At 41.2% G+C, this 14620-nt stretch overlaps 2 protein-coding genes across 4 annotated transcripts; one reads left to right on the top strand and one right to left on the bottom strand.

The window, feature by feature from the left end:
* Nucleotides 1-979: 979 nt before the first annotated feature.
* Nucleotides 980-5107, top strand: foxf1 (forkhead box F1). Its single transcript, XM_083994178.1, has 2 exons — nt 980-2222; nt 3346-5107. The coding sequence occupies exons 1-2, from the start codon at nt 1244-1246 to the stop codon at nt 3507-3509; spliced, it is 1143 nt and encodes a 380-aa protein (XP_083850304.1). The 5' UTR covers nt 980-1243; the 3' UTR covers nt 3510-5107.
* Nucleotides 5108-5323: 216 nt separating this feature from the next.
* Nucleotides 5324-12413, bottom strand: mthfsd (methenyltetrahydrofolate synthetase domain containing). Of its 3 annotated transcripts, XM_083999626.1 has the most exons (9): nt 12282-12407; nt 12067-12170; nt 11554-11667; nt 11371-11484; nt 11080-11193; nt 10881-10971; nt 9974-10086; nt 9603-9728; nt 5324-8533 (listed from the first exon to the last, which is right to left on the bottom strand). In XM_083999626.1, the coding sequence occupies exons 1-9, from the start codon at nt 12307-12309 to the stop codon at nt 7796-7798; spliced, it is 1542 nt and encodes a 513-aa protein (XP_083855752.1). In that variant the 5' UTR covers nt 12310-12407; the 3' UTR covers nt 5324-7795. The 3 variants fall into 3 exon arrangements, with proteins under 3 accessions (XP_083855752.1, XP_083855750.1, XP_083855751.1); XM_083999624.1 differs by lacking the exon at nt 11554-11667 and having other exon boundaries at nt 12282-12413; XM_083999625.1 differs by lacking the exons at nt 11371-11484; nt 12067-12170; nt 12282-12407 and having other exon boundaries at nt 11554-12042.
* Nucleotides 12414-14620: the final 2207 nt, after the last annotated feature.

The following is a 14620-nucleotide window of genomic DNA, read 5'->3' as shown; positions in this document are numbered from 1 at the left end:
CCTGGATCACTCGATGGCAGAACTGCCTGCAGGAGTGGAGCTCAAGTCCCAGTCCGAGTTTCTGTGCTCAAAGTTCGGCAGTCCGGTGTTCACTCCTCCTGCGTCCCTGCGTAAATATTATGACTGCATTACACAAACAATATTCATGTGTAAAAACGTCCAGTATCTAGACATGGCGCTGCGAACAGACGGGCAAATCGCATCAGATTGAGTATTAGCTGATCTAACGGGGCTTTTGCTTGATTTTTTATTTAAAGAAGGCCAGGGAAAATGTTTACATTTTGCTGTATAAACATCCTGCCCATGTTCCTGTCTATCTTTTACAGAAATCGGGAGGGTGGTTTTGAATACGAGGCGCATGTTCTCTGGCAAAATCCCTTCGAGGGCTAAAAAGTTGTTTTTTGAAAAAAAAGATAATATTATTTAATCACTACTTTAATAACATTGGATATGACCCATTTGCCGTGCTGGTGCATCAACCGTGTTGGCTTGAAATGGAGGGATAGTATTTGCACTGCAGGTCTATGAGTCTACGCCGTGTCCATCATAACGGTGTCAAAAAGAAAGAAGAAATAATAATGAAATTAAGTTCTATTAAAAAATCAAAATCTTCACCTAAAGGCCATTCTCACTGTAGTTACTATCAGTACCGTATGGTCATATAACATGCTGCATTATAATAAGGTTTTAAAGTATTAATAGCTACACTATTAAAGATTATATCGATATAAGTTATTACATATATGGAATATATATTCCCTATTTAAATGCAAGGAGGGGGGAAAAAACAGTTCCCTGAAAAGTGAACGCACACAGATGTGCATGCTCACAGCCCACCACTGGAGTAGGAGGGAACTGGGCGGGTCCCAACATGAGGATGGCCAAGACATTCAGCTTCCAATGCGCTGATGGCAACAGATAAGTAAAAAGTGAGGTCCTCGGACGCACGACAACACACCAACTGAAGTGGAAAGCGGCTCCTGTTCTGCTCCTTATCCCATTTCGGACGCTGCGTACAAGGCGGTCCGGCTTCAGACTGCTGCAGGACTCAATCGAAAGGGACGAAGACAGAGTTTAGAAGACAGTCTCGCCTTTGGCTTGCGCGTTAAGTTTGACTTAGGTTTGATTTTTTTTTTATTGATTCTTTATGCCAGCGAATTAGTGTCCTATTCTATTGTGTTTAAAGGTGGAAAGGTGGAAAGCAACTATTTTTGTTTACTATATCTACGACTAAATTCAACTAATGACGGCAGAGGTCCAGCAGCCCCCAGCGCAGACTCCTGCCCAGAGCAGCCCGATGTCTGCTCCGGAGAAGCCGCACGGACAGACGGCGGTGATGGAAACCGCCTCCTCCACGACGAAAACCAAAAAAACAAACGCAGGGATCCGTCGGCCAGAGAAGCCCCCGTACTCATACATAGCTCTGATAGTCATGGCTATACAGAGTTCTCCAACTAAGCGCCTGACGCTCAGTGAAATTTACCAGTTTCTGCAGAGCCGCTTCCCGTTTTTCAGAGGCTCGTACCAGGGATGGAAGAACTCCGTGCGTCACAACTTGTCTCTGAACGAGTGCTTCATCAAGCTACCCAAGGGCCTCGGCCGGCCGGGGAAGGGCCACTACTGGACTATCGACCCGGCTAGTGAGTTTATGTTCGAGGAAGGCTCCTTCAGAAGGAGACCCAGGGGTTTCAGGCGCAAGTGCCAGGCGCTGAAGCCCATGTACAGCATGATGAACGGCCTGGGATTCAACCACATCCCCGAGTCCTACAACTTCCAAGGGAGCGGCGGGGGCCTATCCTGTCCGCCCAACAGCTTGTCTCTGGACAGTGGGATTGGGATGATGAATGGACACTTGGCAGGTAACATGGAGGGGATGGGTCTGTCCGGGCACTCCATGTCACATTTGTCGACCAACAGTGGACATTCCTACATGGGAAGTTGTACAGGATCCACTGGGAGTGACTACCCTCACCATGACAATTCCGCCTCCCCCCTGCTCACCAGCGGGGGAGTCATGGAGCCTCACCCCGTCTACTCGAGCTCAGCCTCGGCGTGGGCTCCTGCCCCCACGGCCTCGCTGAATAACGGGGCTTCCTACATAAAGCAGCAACCGCTGTCTCCGTGTAATCCAGGGGCGAACTCGCTGCAACCGAGCTTGCCCACACATTCCCTGGACCAATCTTACCTGCACCAGAACGGGCACAGTACCACAGATTTACAAGGTAGGCTCAAGATTTCATTTCTAAATTCAAAAAAAGTATTTGAGAAAAAAATAAAGAAGATTTTTATAAAGGAAACTTGAGGGGAAATTAAAAGGGACACACATTTATTTCTAATTTATACCATTCCGCTTTATTGCCTCATTAGATAGCGTATCTTAGGTCAGGGTTGTGGTTTACAGATCTGTAAGGTCTTTTGCCAACATGAGCCTAATGGAAACAGTGAGCAACGCTTTTTGAATTGCGTTGTATTTTGCAATCAGTGAATCACATGGCTTATCTCAGCTGCAGCCAACAAAACGGAAGACGAGTTCAAATTAAAACCATTAACGAAAATGAAGCAATTAAAAATAATAAAAACAGGCATATTTTCTCCCACGAAAATTACATACGCTTAGTCACTATCCTGCTCCCAATTAAATAGATCTCAGCATTCCTCCAAATAAAACCCAGATATGATGAGTCTCAAACTCGCTCGCTCTAAATTTATGGAAGTGGTTAGAAAGAAAAAAAAAATCCAGAGTCTGCCGGGACAGTTTAGAGCAGTGCCAATCTCCGGGCAAGAAAAACAAGCGCGGTTAGGTCCAGCCTGCCTTGCCCCGAGGCCCTCAGTCCTCCGGGATTGGCGTGCAAGAGGGCCACTGTCAATTAGCCCTGCAAGCCCGCCTCCCCCTCTGACTATCTTAATCGAGCTTGCTAAATGGACTTGAGGCCTACGAGAAAGATACACACGCACTGGAGTCAGAAAGGTTGAAGCTCCATATCTATAAATGTAAATAGACTTATTTACATTTACAGATGTAAAATAATGATGTAAACATAGGTACATTTGATGTTAAAATATAAAAACTATTTTAAAAAAAAGATAGACATGTACGAGTTTGGACATAGACCTCAGTCAATTGATAAAAAGAATTATTATTATCATCGTTGTTATTACAGTAAAGGTGAAGACTGTGAAGGGGATTGTCAGGGGTAATTAAAGCTCAACTATCTCGACTGAATGTATTCTGTTATTTTCCTATAATTTAAAATAAACTGAAATATGTTATTTTAATTCCTAGACAGAGTCTCAGTAAACCCTATGACATTGCAGATCATCATGTTTTATAATCCCTTTGTGCAGGTATTCCTCGGTACCATTCCCAGTCCCCCAGCATGTGTGACCGAAAGGAGTTCGTCTTCTCGTTCAACGCCATGACGTCCTCAGCGATGCACTCACCGAGCAGCAGCTCCTACTACCACCACCAACAGGTCTCCTACCAGGACATCAAGCCCTGCGTCATGTGATGCCTCCACGGACACTCTGCAGACCAAACGACGGTGTCACAGACTCTGGAGCCGCGCAGGCAGAGTGAAATGAAACGAGAAAAATAACCACTGAGAGAGACACGAAGGCACAGTGTACGTGCCCACGGCCCTGGAGAGTTGCTCACTGCTTCAAGTAGCCTAGACCGGACTACTTCTCTGTACTGTTTTCACACAGCGACAGCGACACGGAGACAGGCCAAATCACAAAGCAACCACATAATAATAATATATAATAATAAAAACTTTTTTCATGCCAACAACATCGACCAGCGGGGGACGACTGGGCCTATGAACCCTGCTGCTGTTTGGTACTTAGTCCTGCAGAGCGGATGACTACCACTTCACACCTATGTTTATTCTTCTTGTTACAATAGGCCAATGTAAAAAAAAAAATGCACACACATTTTGTTCATCTGAAGTTTTTAACTTTTCTTTGACAAATTAGATTGAGGCTCTTTATTTGGACGTACATGCCAGCGTTGAATTTGAAATGAACAATTATGGATTTGACATATACTGTAGGTCCATATGTAAAAACGATGAAGGCACTTTTTTGAATAAGCCTATAAGCGCAACTTTTTATTTATTCTGTAGGCCTGCATATTTTAATTTCAGGCGAATTGGCCAAGGAGGTATATGCTTTATTGGCAATATTTGTCAGAACGCTTATTATTTGTTTTAAAATGAAAATTGAGGATATATTGTAAGCACTGTTGTGTCGTTTGTGGTAGTTATATGTAGACCATTATTTTTCAGCACTGTATACTTGTATATTGTTAGGAAAATTAGCGAGGGTCCTTCGATGAGGGCTAATCTTTTGGCTATATTCCAACAAATCATTTGTTGGACTGTTGAAGCCTAAATTCACAAAAAACAAGACATATTTCGATTTTTATCACACACCTATAATCTCTTGCTTTTTTTCCTTTTTTTTGGTGGGGGGGTCACAGCAAACAAATATGCCACAACAACTGAAAATCTCTGTAGATTACACATTGAACCAAAAAGTATCAGAATTTAAAAGCAGTCGGGCAATTTCCTGACAAGAAAAGAAATAAACAATATTTATAATAATTCAGCTGGATTTTTCATAAATGTATAAGCTTGTAATTAATAAATCTGAATGTGGGTAAACTGAATTCACGTGGGTCTGATCTACATCTTTGGCCAACCTAAAGCCAACTATTTTAAGAACATTACGCGCAGGTCCACATGGTTACAGTATTACTACAGAGCAGTGTAACAGGAATATACAGTGGTGTCTGTTTAATGCACTTCAGACCGGGGCTGAAGCCAAAGTCTGGCAGTTTGAACCAATCAGCGCAGTAGCAGGTCGTGTACTGTTGTTATAAACTGATGTAACATGAACAAATCTGGGTTTTTTTCTTAAAACAGTGCTTGATTGATGTAGATTTTAAAAATAAATGATTTAGAAATTAATTGTACACGCCTTGTATATGTGAGAGTGCACGCCACAGACATCTGAGTCGCGTTTGGCTTCAGGGTGAAAAAACGGACAACCCTTCCACTGCCTTGTTAGTAATGTGCAGTTGTATTCCTCCCGAGTATTTGACCAAATAATATTTCTACATAATAGGAAACGGCGCTGATATATACATATAAAAAAAGAATCCTTTGCCTCCTGTAATGAAGAGTTCAGGATGTCAGACCTGAACTCAACCAATTATGAACAATCTGCACAAAGAATGGGCTTTAAAAATCCCAAACTAACAACTTCAACAAAAAAAGTTCAATTGTTTTTACATGAAATATGAGTGAATGCTGTGCAGACAAGACATCTTTAATTCTTAAATATTAACCTCAACATGTACAACAAAGGCACAGGTAGACCTATAATATGTAATTAAACATGCACACAAATAATGAATAAGTGAAACCCTCATTGTTATGGAAACACATTTTGAGCCAGTTTTCCAAAAATAATCGTTATCTAATTCCTTACCATTTGTTCATTATGGAATTTTAAGGTACCTGCAGGTGATATCAATTTGAGCTGGCAGAAACAAAAATATTTTTGATCAATTCTTCTACAGAAAAGTTTGAGGCGTTGAAAACAGGTGCTCTTTGTATTGAAAGCATGGCAAGCCGCAGCAGGGTATATATACAATTAGAGGAATGAAACTGTCATTTAAGTTGTCTTGTAAATACTATTTTGTAAATACTGTTGAGGTTTGTGTGCAGACAGCTGCTACATTGTTACATGAAGGTACAACGTGGTCCGATTTGATACTTGTGCAACTTTGCATGCTCACAACATTGACCACTGACTGAACCCCAGTAAAATGAGCATGCCATCGAGAAGAGCGTTTGCAGGCTCAACAGCAGTGGAACAGCACATTAACAAACTGATGACATTTGCCGAGGTTCAGTGCTCTGGCGGGGCTGAGGCAGAGAGATGGGACTCCACAGCTGTTCCCTGACCAGGCCAGGATGACAGCTCCATAAAAAGCCTGAGGCCTGCCCTGTGCAGACAGACATGCTGTGTGCTTGTGTTTTAACACAATCAAGACCTCAGAGAAAACAGGACACTTCTCTGGCACTACAGACTGACACAGAGTGACCATTTATCAGGCAATACCTGTGCAGGGGCTTGATGCTATTGGTTATTGGGCGCTAAAGTCCGGGTAAGTTGCTTGCATGATACTCTTGGCATTTCTAAATGAACCTATTGTTTAGCCTGACATACAACAGGACTAATGCAGACAGAGCCACATTGAAATCAAGCATCACTAAGAAAACACCAATCTCTTAACATTTGTTAAACGCCAGTGTTGTTACAATAACCCCAAAGTGTATTTCCCATGCTTTGTGTTTAATTATCACACCTCAAAGTTTTGCCAAAATTCAGAAATATTTGTCCAAATTAAAGTAGGAAACTGCACAAATGTTACAAATAAAGAAATAAGGGCACTACAAGTACAGTCACACACTTTAGTAGATAATCTATGTAATGTCTTACAAACAGATGCATAAAAAAAAAATGCAGCGGTTTATTCCGCCATTTCCTATTCATTAAATGTTGTTGCTGGTACCAAAGCCAGATTAATCTAACCAGACATGTAATGCGTCAGTCATTTCTGAGTGAAGAAGGTACAATTATCACTGCTTGAATTCACAATACACTTCCAAAATATTCAAAAAAAAGTAAAAAAAAAAAAAAAAAAGCAGAAAAGAAATCTAGGAACTTAAAACTTCAACAAGAACTTCGTACCTGCACATATGTAGTTTTTAAAATATAATATCTTAAGATGTTCTAATAATAATAATAATAATAATCTGCATGACGATAGATATTTCTTGGCATCAACTAAATCTTGGTTGATATACAAGGCAAAGTTTAGGTACATTTGGAACTCTATCAGGATTATTATAATTCAATTGTGGTCATGTGAAAGTATTGTATTGCTGTAGTCTGCAATATGCGTGTCCTCTCTTGTCCTCTACATTTGGTTGAAAAATATGTCCACAATATGTGAAACGGACCAAATTTATTTAGCAACAGAACAGAGAAAAAAAACATGCTTTGAGAGTGATTCATGTGTAAATGATACAGATGTGGTGAGGGTTGGATGAAATCAGTGGTGAAAAGAAAGAAGAAAAAAAAAAGATTATGGAAAATCTTTGTGGTCAAATATTCTGGAAAACATGCATAAATAATATTAGACCGATCAATGAATTTTCAATTTAACTACTATGCGTCATGGGCCATGGACAATCAGGACTGTGTAAATGGCCACATGCTGGCGCTACCTGCAACTAAAAACTACCCAGTTCTTTTTCTTGGCCCAAGGCCTCAGTTAAATGTTTTTTGAGCTAACAAACAAGCAGCCAGTGAGGTCGTGACCTTTTTTGTATTTTAACGAATATTCACAGCGTGGTTTGACAGAAAGCTGTAGTTTATTTTTGAGAATCACATAAAAGTTCAGCACCTTCAGTGGACAAAGGCTCTTGGGACACAGACCAGGTGTGTGTAAATTAAATAAGGCACATAGGAGGAATTGGTAAAATATTACGAAATGAAAGATACCTTTTTAGTGAAATGCTTTGACGTTGTGAAATGTTAAGGTGTTGGCGTTGCATATTTTATTAATGTATTGTTTTGTTCAGTAACAGTCACAGGCTCCAGTTCGTGTAACTTAGGTCCTCTTGTAATTATATCCAGACATTAAAAAAAAAAAAAAAAAAACCCACAACACTCTTAAAGCATTCAAGGTTACTTCACTGGTGCCTATTGATCGACCTGCTCAGTCTTCTGCCGTGTCAACCTTGGTATCTGCTTCTGCTGTTGCCGTTTTAGGTTTCAGAGCAGCTGATGCTCTTGGTTTCCTGTTGAGCTGCCCAGATTTCTTGCCTCCCCGCTGACTCTTGGCCAGTTCAGCCTGCAGACTGTGACCATTAAGACTGAGCCCCTGCAGAGCCTCCAGGGCCTGCTCTGCAGCCTGAGGGTCACTGTAGTCAAGGAAGGCCCTGTGCTGAGCTCCCTGCCAGGTGAGCCTCAGCGGCGCAGCCTCCCTTTCTCTGAGGGCGGTCTTCAGCTCACTAACACGCAGCCCAGCAGGGATTCCCCCCAGGTAGACTGTGGTCACACTAAGAGGAAGCCTACGCTGAGACGTGACTTCACTTCCTCTTTCATCTGGACCCTTCTCTGTCTTGTTGCCTCCATCTTTTCCCTTTCCTTGCTCGTTGACATCACCGTCCTCACCCCCCCTGCCACCTCCTCTGCTTTCTTTTCTCACTCTAGCTGGGCGCAGCCTGGCTCTCTGTGCTCCCTCCTCTTTTTTCTCCTGCGTGGATATACCCTCACCATCCTGCTGCGTGTTTTGCCTCGGCCTCCGTCTGGTTTGCCTTTTGGGTTGACTGGTCTGCAGATCTGGCTCTGCCGCAGCAGGCACCTCCCCCAGTGTTACATCCTTTCCAACCTGTTCCTCCAGAGCACGCAGCTTCTTCAGGATGGGGATCTTCTCCAGCTTTTCTGCGTCCAGCTGAAGACACAAAACTGGACAGGCTCAGTAAGGCTTAAAGGGGAGGGGTGTCTAACACACACAGCAAACAAAAAGCCACGCTGAGAGCCAAGGCAGCATACCCACAGGTGAGTTAGATAAATGCCTAAGCGAAAGCTGACAAATAAATTGATATTATTTCATCCTGCACAGCCCATGCCATGGTAATAACTTTCTTTATAGAAGCAGGACATTTAATTTCCCAAGCAGTTAAAAATAAAAACTTGTCTTGATTTGTTAGGTCCTCAAGTGTCTTGGCAGCCTTTGATGCCGACCAGTCCTGTAAAGGATATACGGGGTTATTGTTTTTACAGTGGCCTGTTTGACCCATCGTTCCCCTGCCCCTGCAGAGCCAAGCTGGCTGGGCAGAGCAGCCTTTGATGATCAGACATGGCCTTCCTGCCTGTGAGGTCACTGGGTCCTGTTTACTTACATGCATGTCTGAAGGAAACCCAGAGGTTAGACGCAAACCCTCCACATGATAAGAATAATACCCCCATCATGTCTAATTACAGACAAATTATCAGGTGGAAAAACACATGACATCTCTCTGCCACTGTCAGTAAATCAGAGGCTTTTTATATATTGATAGATGACCAAGCACAATTCTCAGACAGTTAATTACCCATTTTGTTTTTTGGCTGTCTCAAAGGCGATTTTCATTCTTTTATGTTTTTATAACTGGTTGTCTGCATATTTTGGGTAACCGTGGTATACATATGTACAGCAAGTACTACGTATAACAAAATAAAATGCCAAGTATTCATTATAACTGAACAGAAGAAGGAAGGAATAAGCTATTCTTGCAAATAAAGCTCAAGTGCGCTCAAAAACAGAATGAATACAGGAGTCTCCTGATGAGGTGTGGTGTCAGTGCATGTCCATTAGAGGGCAGTGTCTCTTCAGAAAACAAAAAACATTTCCCAAAAGGACAATCACTGCACAAGCTTACTTTCCAAGTCCTCGGTAACTATGGTGCTTCTTTTGAATCAACGTCATAATAAAATGAGTGCCTTGTACAATTACAATTGCAATTTTTTTTTTAGTTTACCTTGATCCAGATTATTCCCTGTGGCTTGGGTAACTGGCATTTAGTTTCAATAACTCTCGTTGGTGTGAGAATGAAGTCCACAGTCAGGTCATGACTTTCTATTAGCTCATCTGGAATATCCACCACCTGAAAGACAAATATTGAAATTAGCCCTTTCATCAAACTTTATTTTGACAGAAGGAAGATGGTATTTTGTGGCCAAACTGTTATTTGTGCTACTTAAAACTCCTAATGAGTCACATCTATGCATGTTTTTTTTCCCTCACCATTTTAAATTCTAGTGTTCATCAGATGAGTCAAACTGCATTAATGTGATTTAAATCAATAATAAATTCATATGTGCAAGAGAGTGGAAGAAAATTTTTTTTTACCTGGCAGTCATGGACAACAGTAACAACCACAGTTGATTCGTTCACAGCTCCCATTGCAGCCATCATGCCGTACTCCATGTCAGCGTAGCCCTCTCCTTTTCCAATCCGGAGGCCTATAAAAGCAGGCAGAAGTGATGGAAATATTTAGAAGGGTAGTTTTTGCATTTAGGCAAGACAACGGCAACCAACATCTAAACTTTGGGGTGGCATTTTTTCCATTGGCTGGTATCACAGATTAGAGATAAACATCCACATTACATCCAGTGCTTTAGAAATAGTTCATATAACAGATTTACATGTTGACAGCAGATGTAGTGATGTTTTCAATTCACAAAACCCTTAATGAGAACCATGTGGCACTGTACATTAAGAGCCATTAGGAAATGTATGCATTATGGTAAACATGTCTGTTCGCGGCAGCATTACACCAGTTATCTCTGGAATTTTGAAAAAGAGGATCAAAATGCATTGTGAGTGATGGGACAATATACATGGGGTGGGAGAACACAGCAGGACCCACAAGCTGCAAAATGGATCTGATTAGACACATCTGAACTCGTTCTCATTTCTGTTCCTCATCTGACAGGATGGCTGAGTGCAGCAGTGCTCAAAACAGAATATTTTGTTCCAAGATGTATCCCTTCCATTAAAGCATATGATTACTAATGTTCATAGTACTGGTTTTCCAGGACCACAGTATTGTAGGGAACATATTGCCTACAATAGGGTGTTAGGGGTTATTGTTTTAACTGGAATAACTTATCATTTTTACATTCATTTTATGTTTATGCTACTTAATCATCTATTGGAAGCAAGATTTTGCAATATGTTTTGAGTTCCTAATATTCAACACAGCTGGTATGTTGAGGTGGTGAATCACTGGTGGAAAACCCAACTGATTAGTCACCTTTCTCTGACACAGCCACTGAGCCAACCACAACCAGGTCGACCTTCACTTTTGCATCCAGACCAACAGGCACACTGAAATCTTTCACACCCTGAGGGCAGAAGACAAGAAAGAGTGGGGGTTAAAAAGAAATAGTTTCGATATTTGGGGTTTATGAATCATATGGAAATTCTGGTTGAAAATGAACACAACTTGATACCTGAGAGGAAGAGCATATGCGTAGCTGTTCTTTGCTGGCCCCCTGGGGAGGAGTAATCTTATTGAAAAGACCAGTGCGAAGCCGAGGAGTTGGGACCAATAAGGTTTTCTGTGCCTGCAAGGATAATCCAACAGATATGATGTTATTTACATGAAATCCAATGATCGTTTAAACCATTATAGTAGGTAATTTGGCATAGTTACAAAATGGATAAGACAAGAGTAAAACAAAAAATGTCTGTAGCCTGAGGCACTATGGTTATTAGTGCCTTATTCCATAGTGCAGTGCTACCTGTAGCACCGCCAGCCGGGCACCCTCCAAAGGTTTGTCAGGGTCCACCTTCACCTCAGGTGTCTGGGAGAACAGTTCCAGTTCAGCCACCTTGGCACAAGCTGTGAAAGCCCCCTGTTTGAGATGGAGGAGGGCACAAGGGCATATGATGATATTTCTCTTTCTCTATCAGTGTTAACTTACTTCCAGAGTGACAAAGCGCGCCTGCTGCTGGGGTCTGTCTGGGTTTACTTTGACTGTCTGGCTGGACTTGAACTCCTGCAGGTCTGCAAGCCTGTTGCACGCTTGATTTACACCCTGGCCATTGAGTGCACAGTAAAAGAGATGCATAGTTGCAGAGAATTGCCATTAATAAGTCACAGTTAAAGAAATTCCATCAGAAACAACCGTCCATATCCAAATGTCATCATTGCACATGAATAAATGAGTGATTCTATGCCATTTTAACCCATGACTGTTCTGTAGGTATGTCTCTGTATAAAACTCCTGTTTTAGCATACTCATGTAAGAAATTATAGCCTACCTGTATTGTCTACCTAAGTGAAAGAACCAGGCAGTGTAACAAAAATTTGATTGACAAGTCAGATAACAAATCAGAGCCCTCAACCACGCTTACAATGGGCTAACCAAACACGCCAGTGTGATGCAGCTGCTTCATTCCTTCAGGGGTTAGTTTTCTTTTTTTTTTAAACCTGCCTTGAAATTTGGGATCCTGTTGTGAACGGGCCTTGGAAAGTTGGCCAGATTCTTGTCTTCGATGTAGTCCCAAATTTTCTGACGGATGTCCCATTTGGACGCTCCTGAGGAGAAAACGAAGCAGCATTAGCCAAACGTTACCAACAGCTCCACTTTCAGATGCTTCCACATTCATGCTTAACGATAAAAACAAACGGCACGAACATTAAACCTACCAGGGTTTATTCTAATAACATGCTCCATTGTGGTATCTGTGAATACAAATGAGTCTGTTCTATCGTAGTTCAAGCACTAAAATCTCACACGTGAGCTCTGTAACATAATACTTGAGGAACAGCTGCTTGTCATGTTTACCATTTCTACGGCGGCCGGGGAAGGTCGCTGTTAGCAAAACGCGAATCCGACAGCGTCACGAAGCGACTCGCATAGGGAATCACACCGGAGTATGTAAAAAGCAAAACAGTACCTGTTCTTTAGATAGTAGTTTCTAATTCCACTCTTATAACAATGACTGTTACTTTTACAAAGCACCGGAGGGATGGTCTGTATTTGCAGGCTAGCTTGACAAAAAGGTAAATAATCTCTGTTACAAAAAAGAAAGTTATGATACTTACATGTTTTGTTCAGCATGCCAATCTTCACAGGTGAACACCACTGGTAAGGTCTTTGAAGTATCAATTCAATTGTTTGAAGTGAAAGGAGTGCGCATATAAATGAAGTAGGCTACACGACGGTCACATAGGCTATTAGCCAAAGATGTATTAGGCTAAAACTGAAACAGTAATGGTTAGCCTACACGAAGAAGAAAAAATATTAGCTGCAAACACGTGCTGTGCCACCAGCAGCTCTTACCTGCAAGCCATCGTACTCCCTCGGATTCTTCTTTTTCCTGGTCTTTTTAAACAGCAGCTAGCATCCAGATTTTTGTTTCCTCCCTCACCTGCTTTCGATAAACTGCTATAGTGCCTTTCACTACCTAACAATTACCTTGGGGAAAACCAAACTTCATTCAGGGGTCATTGTTATCTCAATATCTCAAATATGAAGTGACTAAACGTTACATGTCAGTAAAAGATATCAAAGAGGAGGTGAATTATAATTTGTAAGCAGCTGTATTATTGTTCCAAATCAGTCAATTAATAACTTTCACAAATGACAAGAATGACCACCACCACCACAGCTTTGGTATAGCCTGTGACTTCATTGATGACTGTAAGACCATAAATTGGGCAAGTGTTTGGCCTCCTCCCCCTTAACAACTTCATGGTAAGTAGCCTATAACCAAAATAACCCAAAAATTAGCCTACATTTTCTTTGTAACAAAAGTCAGTGCTAATCACAATGCTAACCACAATCAAACCTGTCATAGAAAGTCTTTCTATTGTTAAAGATTAAGATGGAAATCAGTCTGTACTACTAGACTCTCACTCTTTTGAGCATCTGAATATCACATAGGTACCTAACCACTAACCACTAAAGATAAAGTTTTCTGAACTGAACTGAACTGAACTGAACTTTTAGACACTCAAAAAGCTTGTAACATTAGCTGGTATATTTTGTCCTCAGAAAGTGAATGATAAAATGACATGGGAAATGTTGGTATCATTAGTGGCTAACACAAGGCTAGCAGGTCTGCTAAAGTTAAAAAGTTCGACATTATAAAGCTAACAATCTATGCTACATTATTGCTGGTTGTAGCTTTAGCTTTAGCTGGTAACTCTTGGGCCAAGGTAGGTAGGTTACAGTAAAGAAGGCCTGGCACAAAGATAAATAATACAATGCCACTAACACTGAGTAGATGTTCTAGCTCAGAAAATAAAAAAATCTTTGTTTTGGACATTATAAAGCTAGAATTAGGTAATAACAAGCCCAGCATGAGCTTTTATATGGCTAAACTGGGCAGGCAATAGTTGCAACAGGGTCACTTCCCAATAAGCCCAATGAAATAACCCAATCAATAGACTGTACCTCCTTGAAATTACTGATCTTCATCGTGAAAAGAGTTACGTTTCCCACAACCATCAGAACTTTTTTAGTGAGATTCCAGTGGATCTGTGTTTGTGTTGGTTTTGAAGTAGTTGCAGATGGTCTGAAATGTCCTTGTTAGGCCAGGGCGCTTGAGGAACAAGAGCTGTTCAACATATTTTCCATTGGTGTTGAAAAAATGAATCCTCCTTTGCTGGTGTGCTACATACAAGGAGCCAGGGAGAAAAACATTATTGGTGAACTTAAAATTATGCTTTTCTCTCAACTGCATACAAATTGAGGTGAATTTATTTTGCACTTTACAAGCAAGCAATTTTCAGAAGCCTATAAGAATAATATTTTTCTTGGGAGAAGAGGCTGGAAAATCAAACCCTAAAAAAGTGGTTTTCAGTATAAAAAAAAGTCAAATGTCCACAAGCACAAAAATCAAGTAACTAGATTACAGTACATTTTTCCAATGCAAGAAAATGGGATTGAAAAAACTATGGTGTATGTGCTGGTGGTGACTCAGTGATGTCTAGGATTTAACAGGGGAAGATGAGAAGGCTATGAGTGTAACATGTCATGT

Source organism: Trachurus trachurus (genome assembly GCF_905171665.1).
Source record: "Trachurus trachurus genome assembly, chromosome: 3".
Lineage (NCBI taxonomy): Eukaryota > Metazoa > Chordata > Actinopteri > Carangiformes > Carangidae > Trachurus > Trachurus trachurus.
This window is presented reverse-complemented; position numbering and strand designations above follow the sequence as displayed.

Excerpts from the sequence above, each read along its gene's own strand:
- foxf1 (XM_083994178.1), top strand. The coding sequence starts at position 1,244 with ATGACGGCAGAGGTCCAGCAGCCCCCAGCGCAGACTCCTGCCCAGAGC. Across the intron at positions 2,223-3,345 it reads CAGTACCACAGATTTACAAG|GTATTCCTCGGTACCATTCC; the intron begins GTAGGCTCAAGA and ends CCCTTTGTGCAG.
- mthfsd (XM_083999626.1), bottom strand. The coding sequence starts at position 12,309 with ATGGAGCATGTTATTAGAATAAACCCTG. Across the intron at positions 11,668-12,066 it reads ACAGGATCCCAAATTTCAAG|GGTGTAAATCAAGCGTGCAA; the intron begins GCAGGTTTAAAA and ends CTCAATGGCCAG. Across the intron at positions 8,534-9,602 it reads AGGGAATAATCTGGATCAAG|CTGGACGCAGAAAAGCTGGA; the intron begins GTAAACTAAAAA and ends TTGTGTCTTCAG.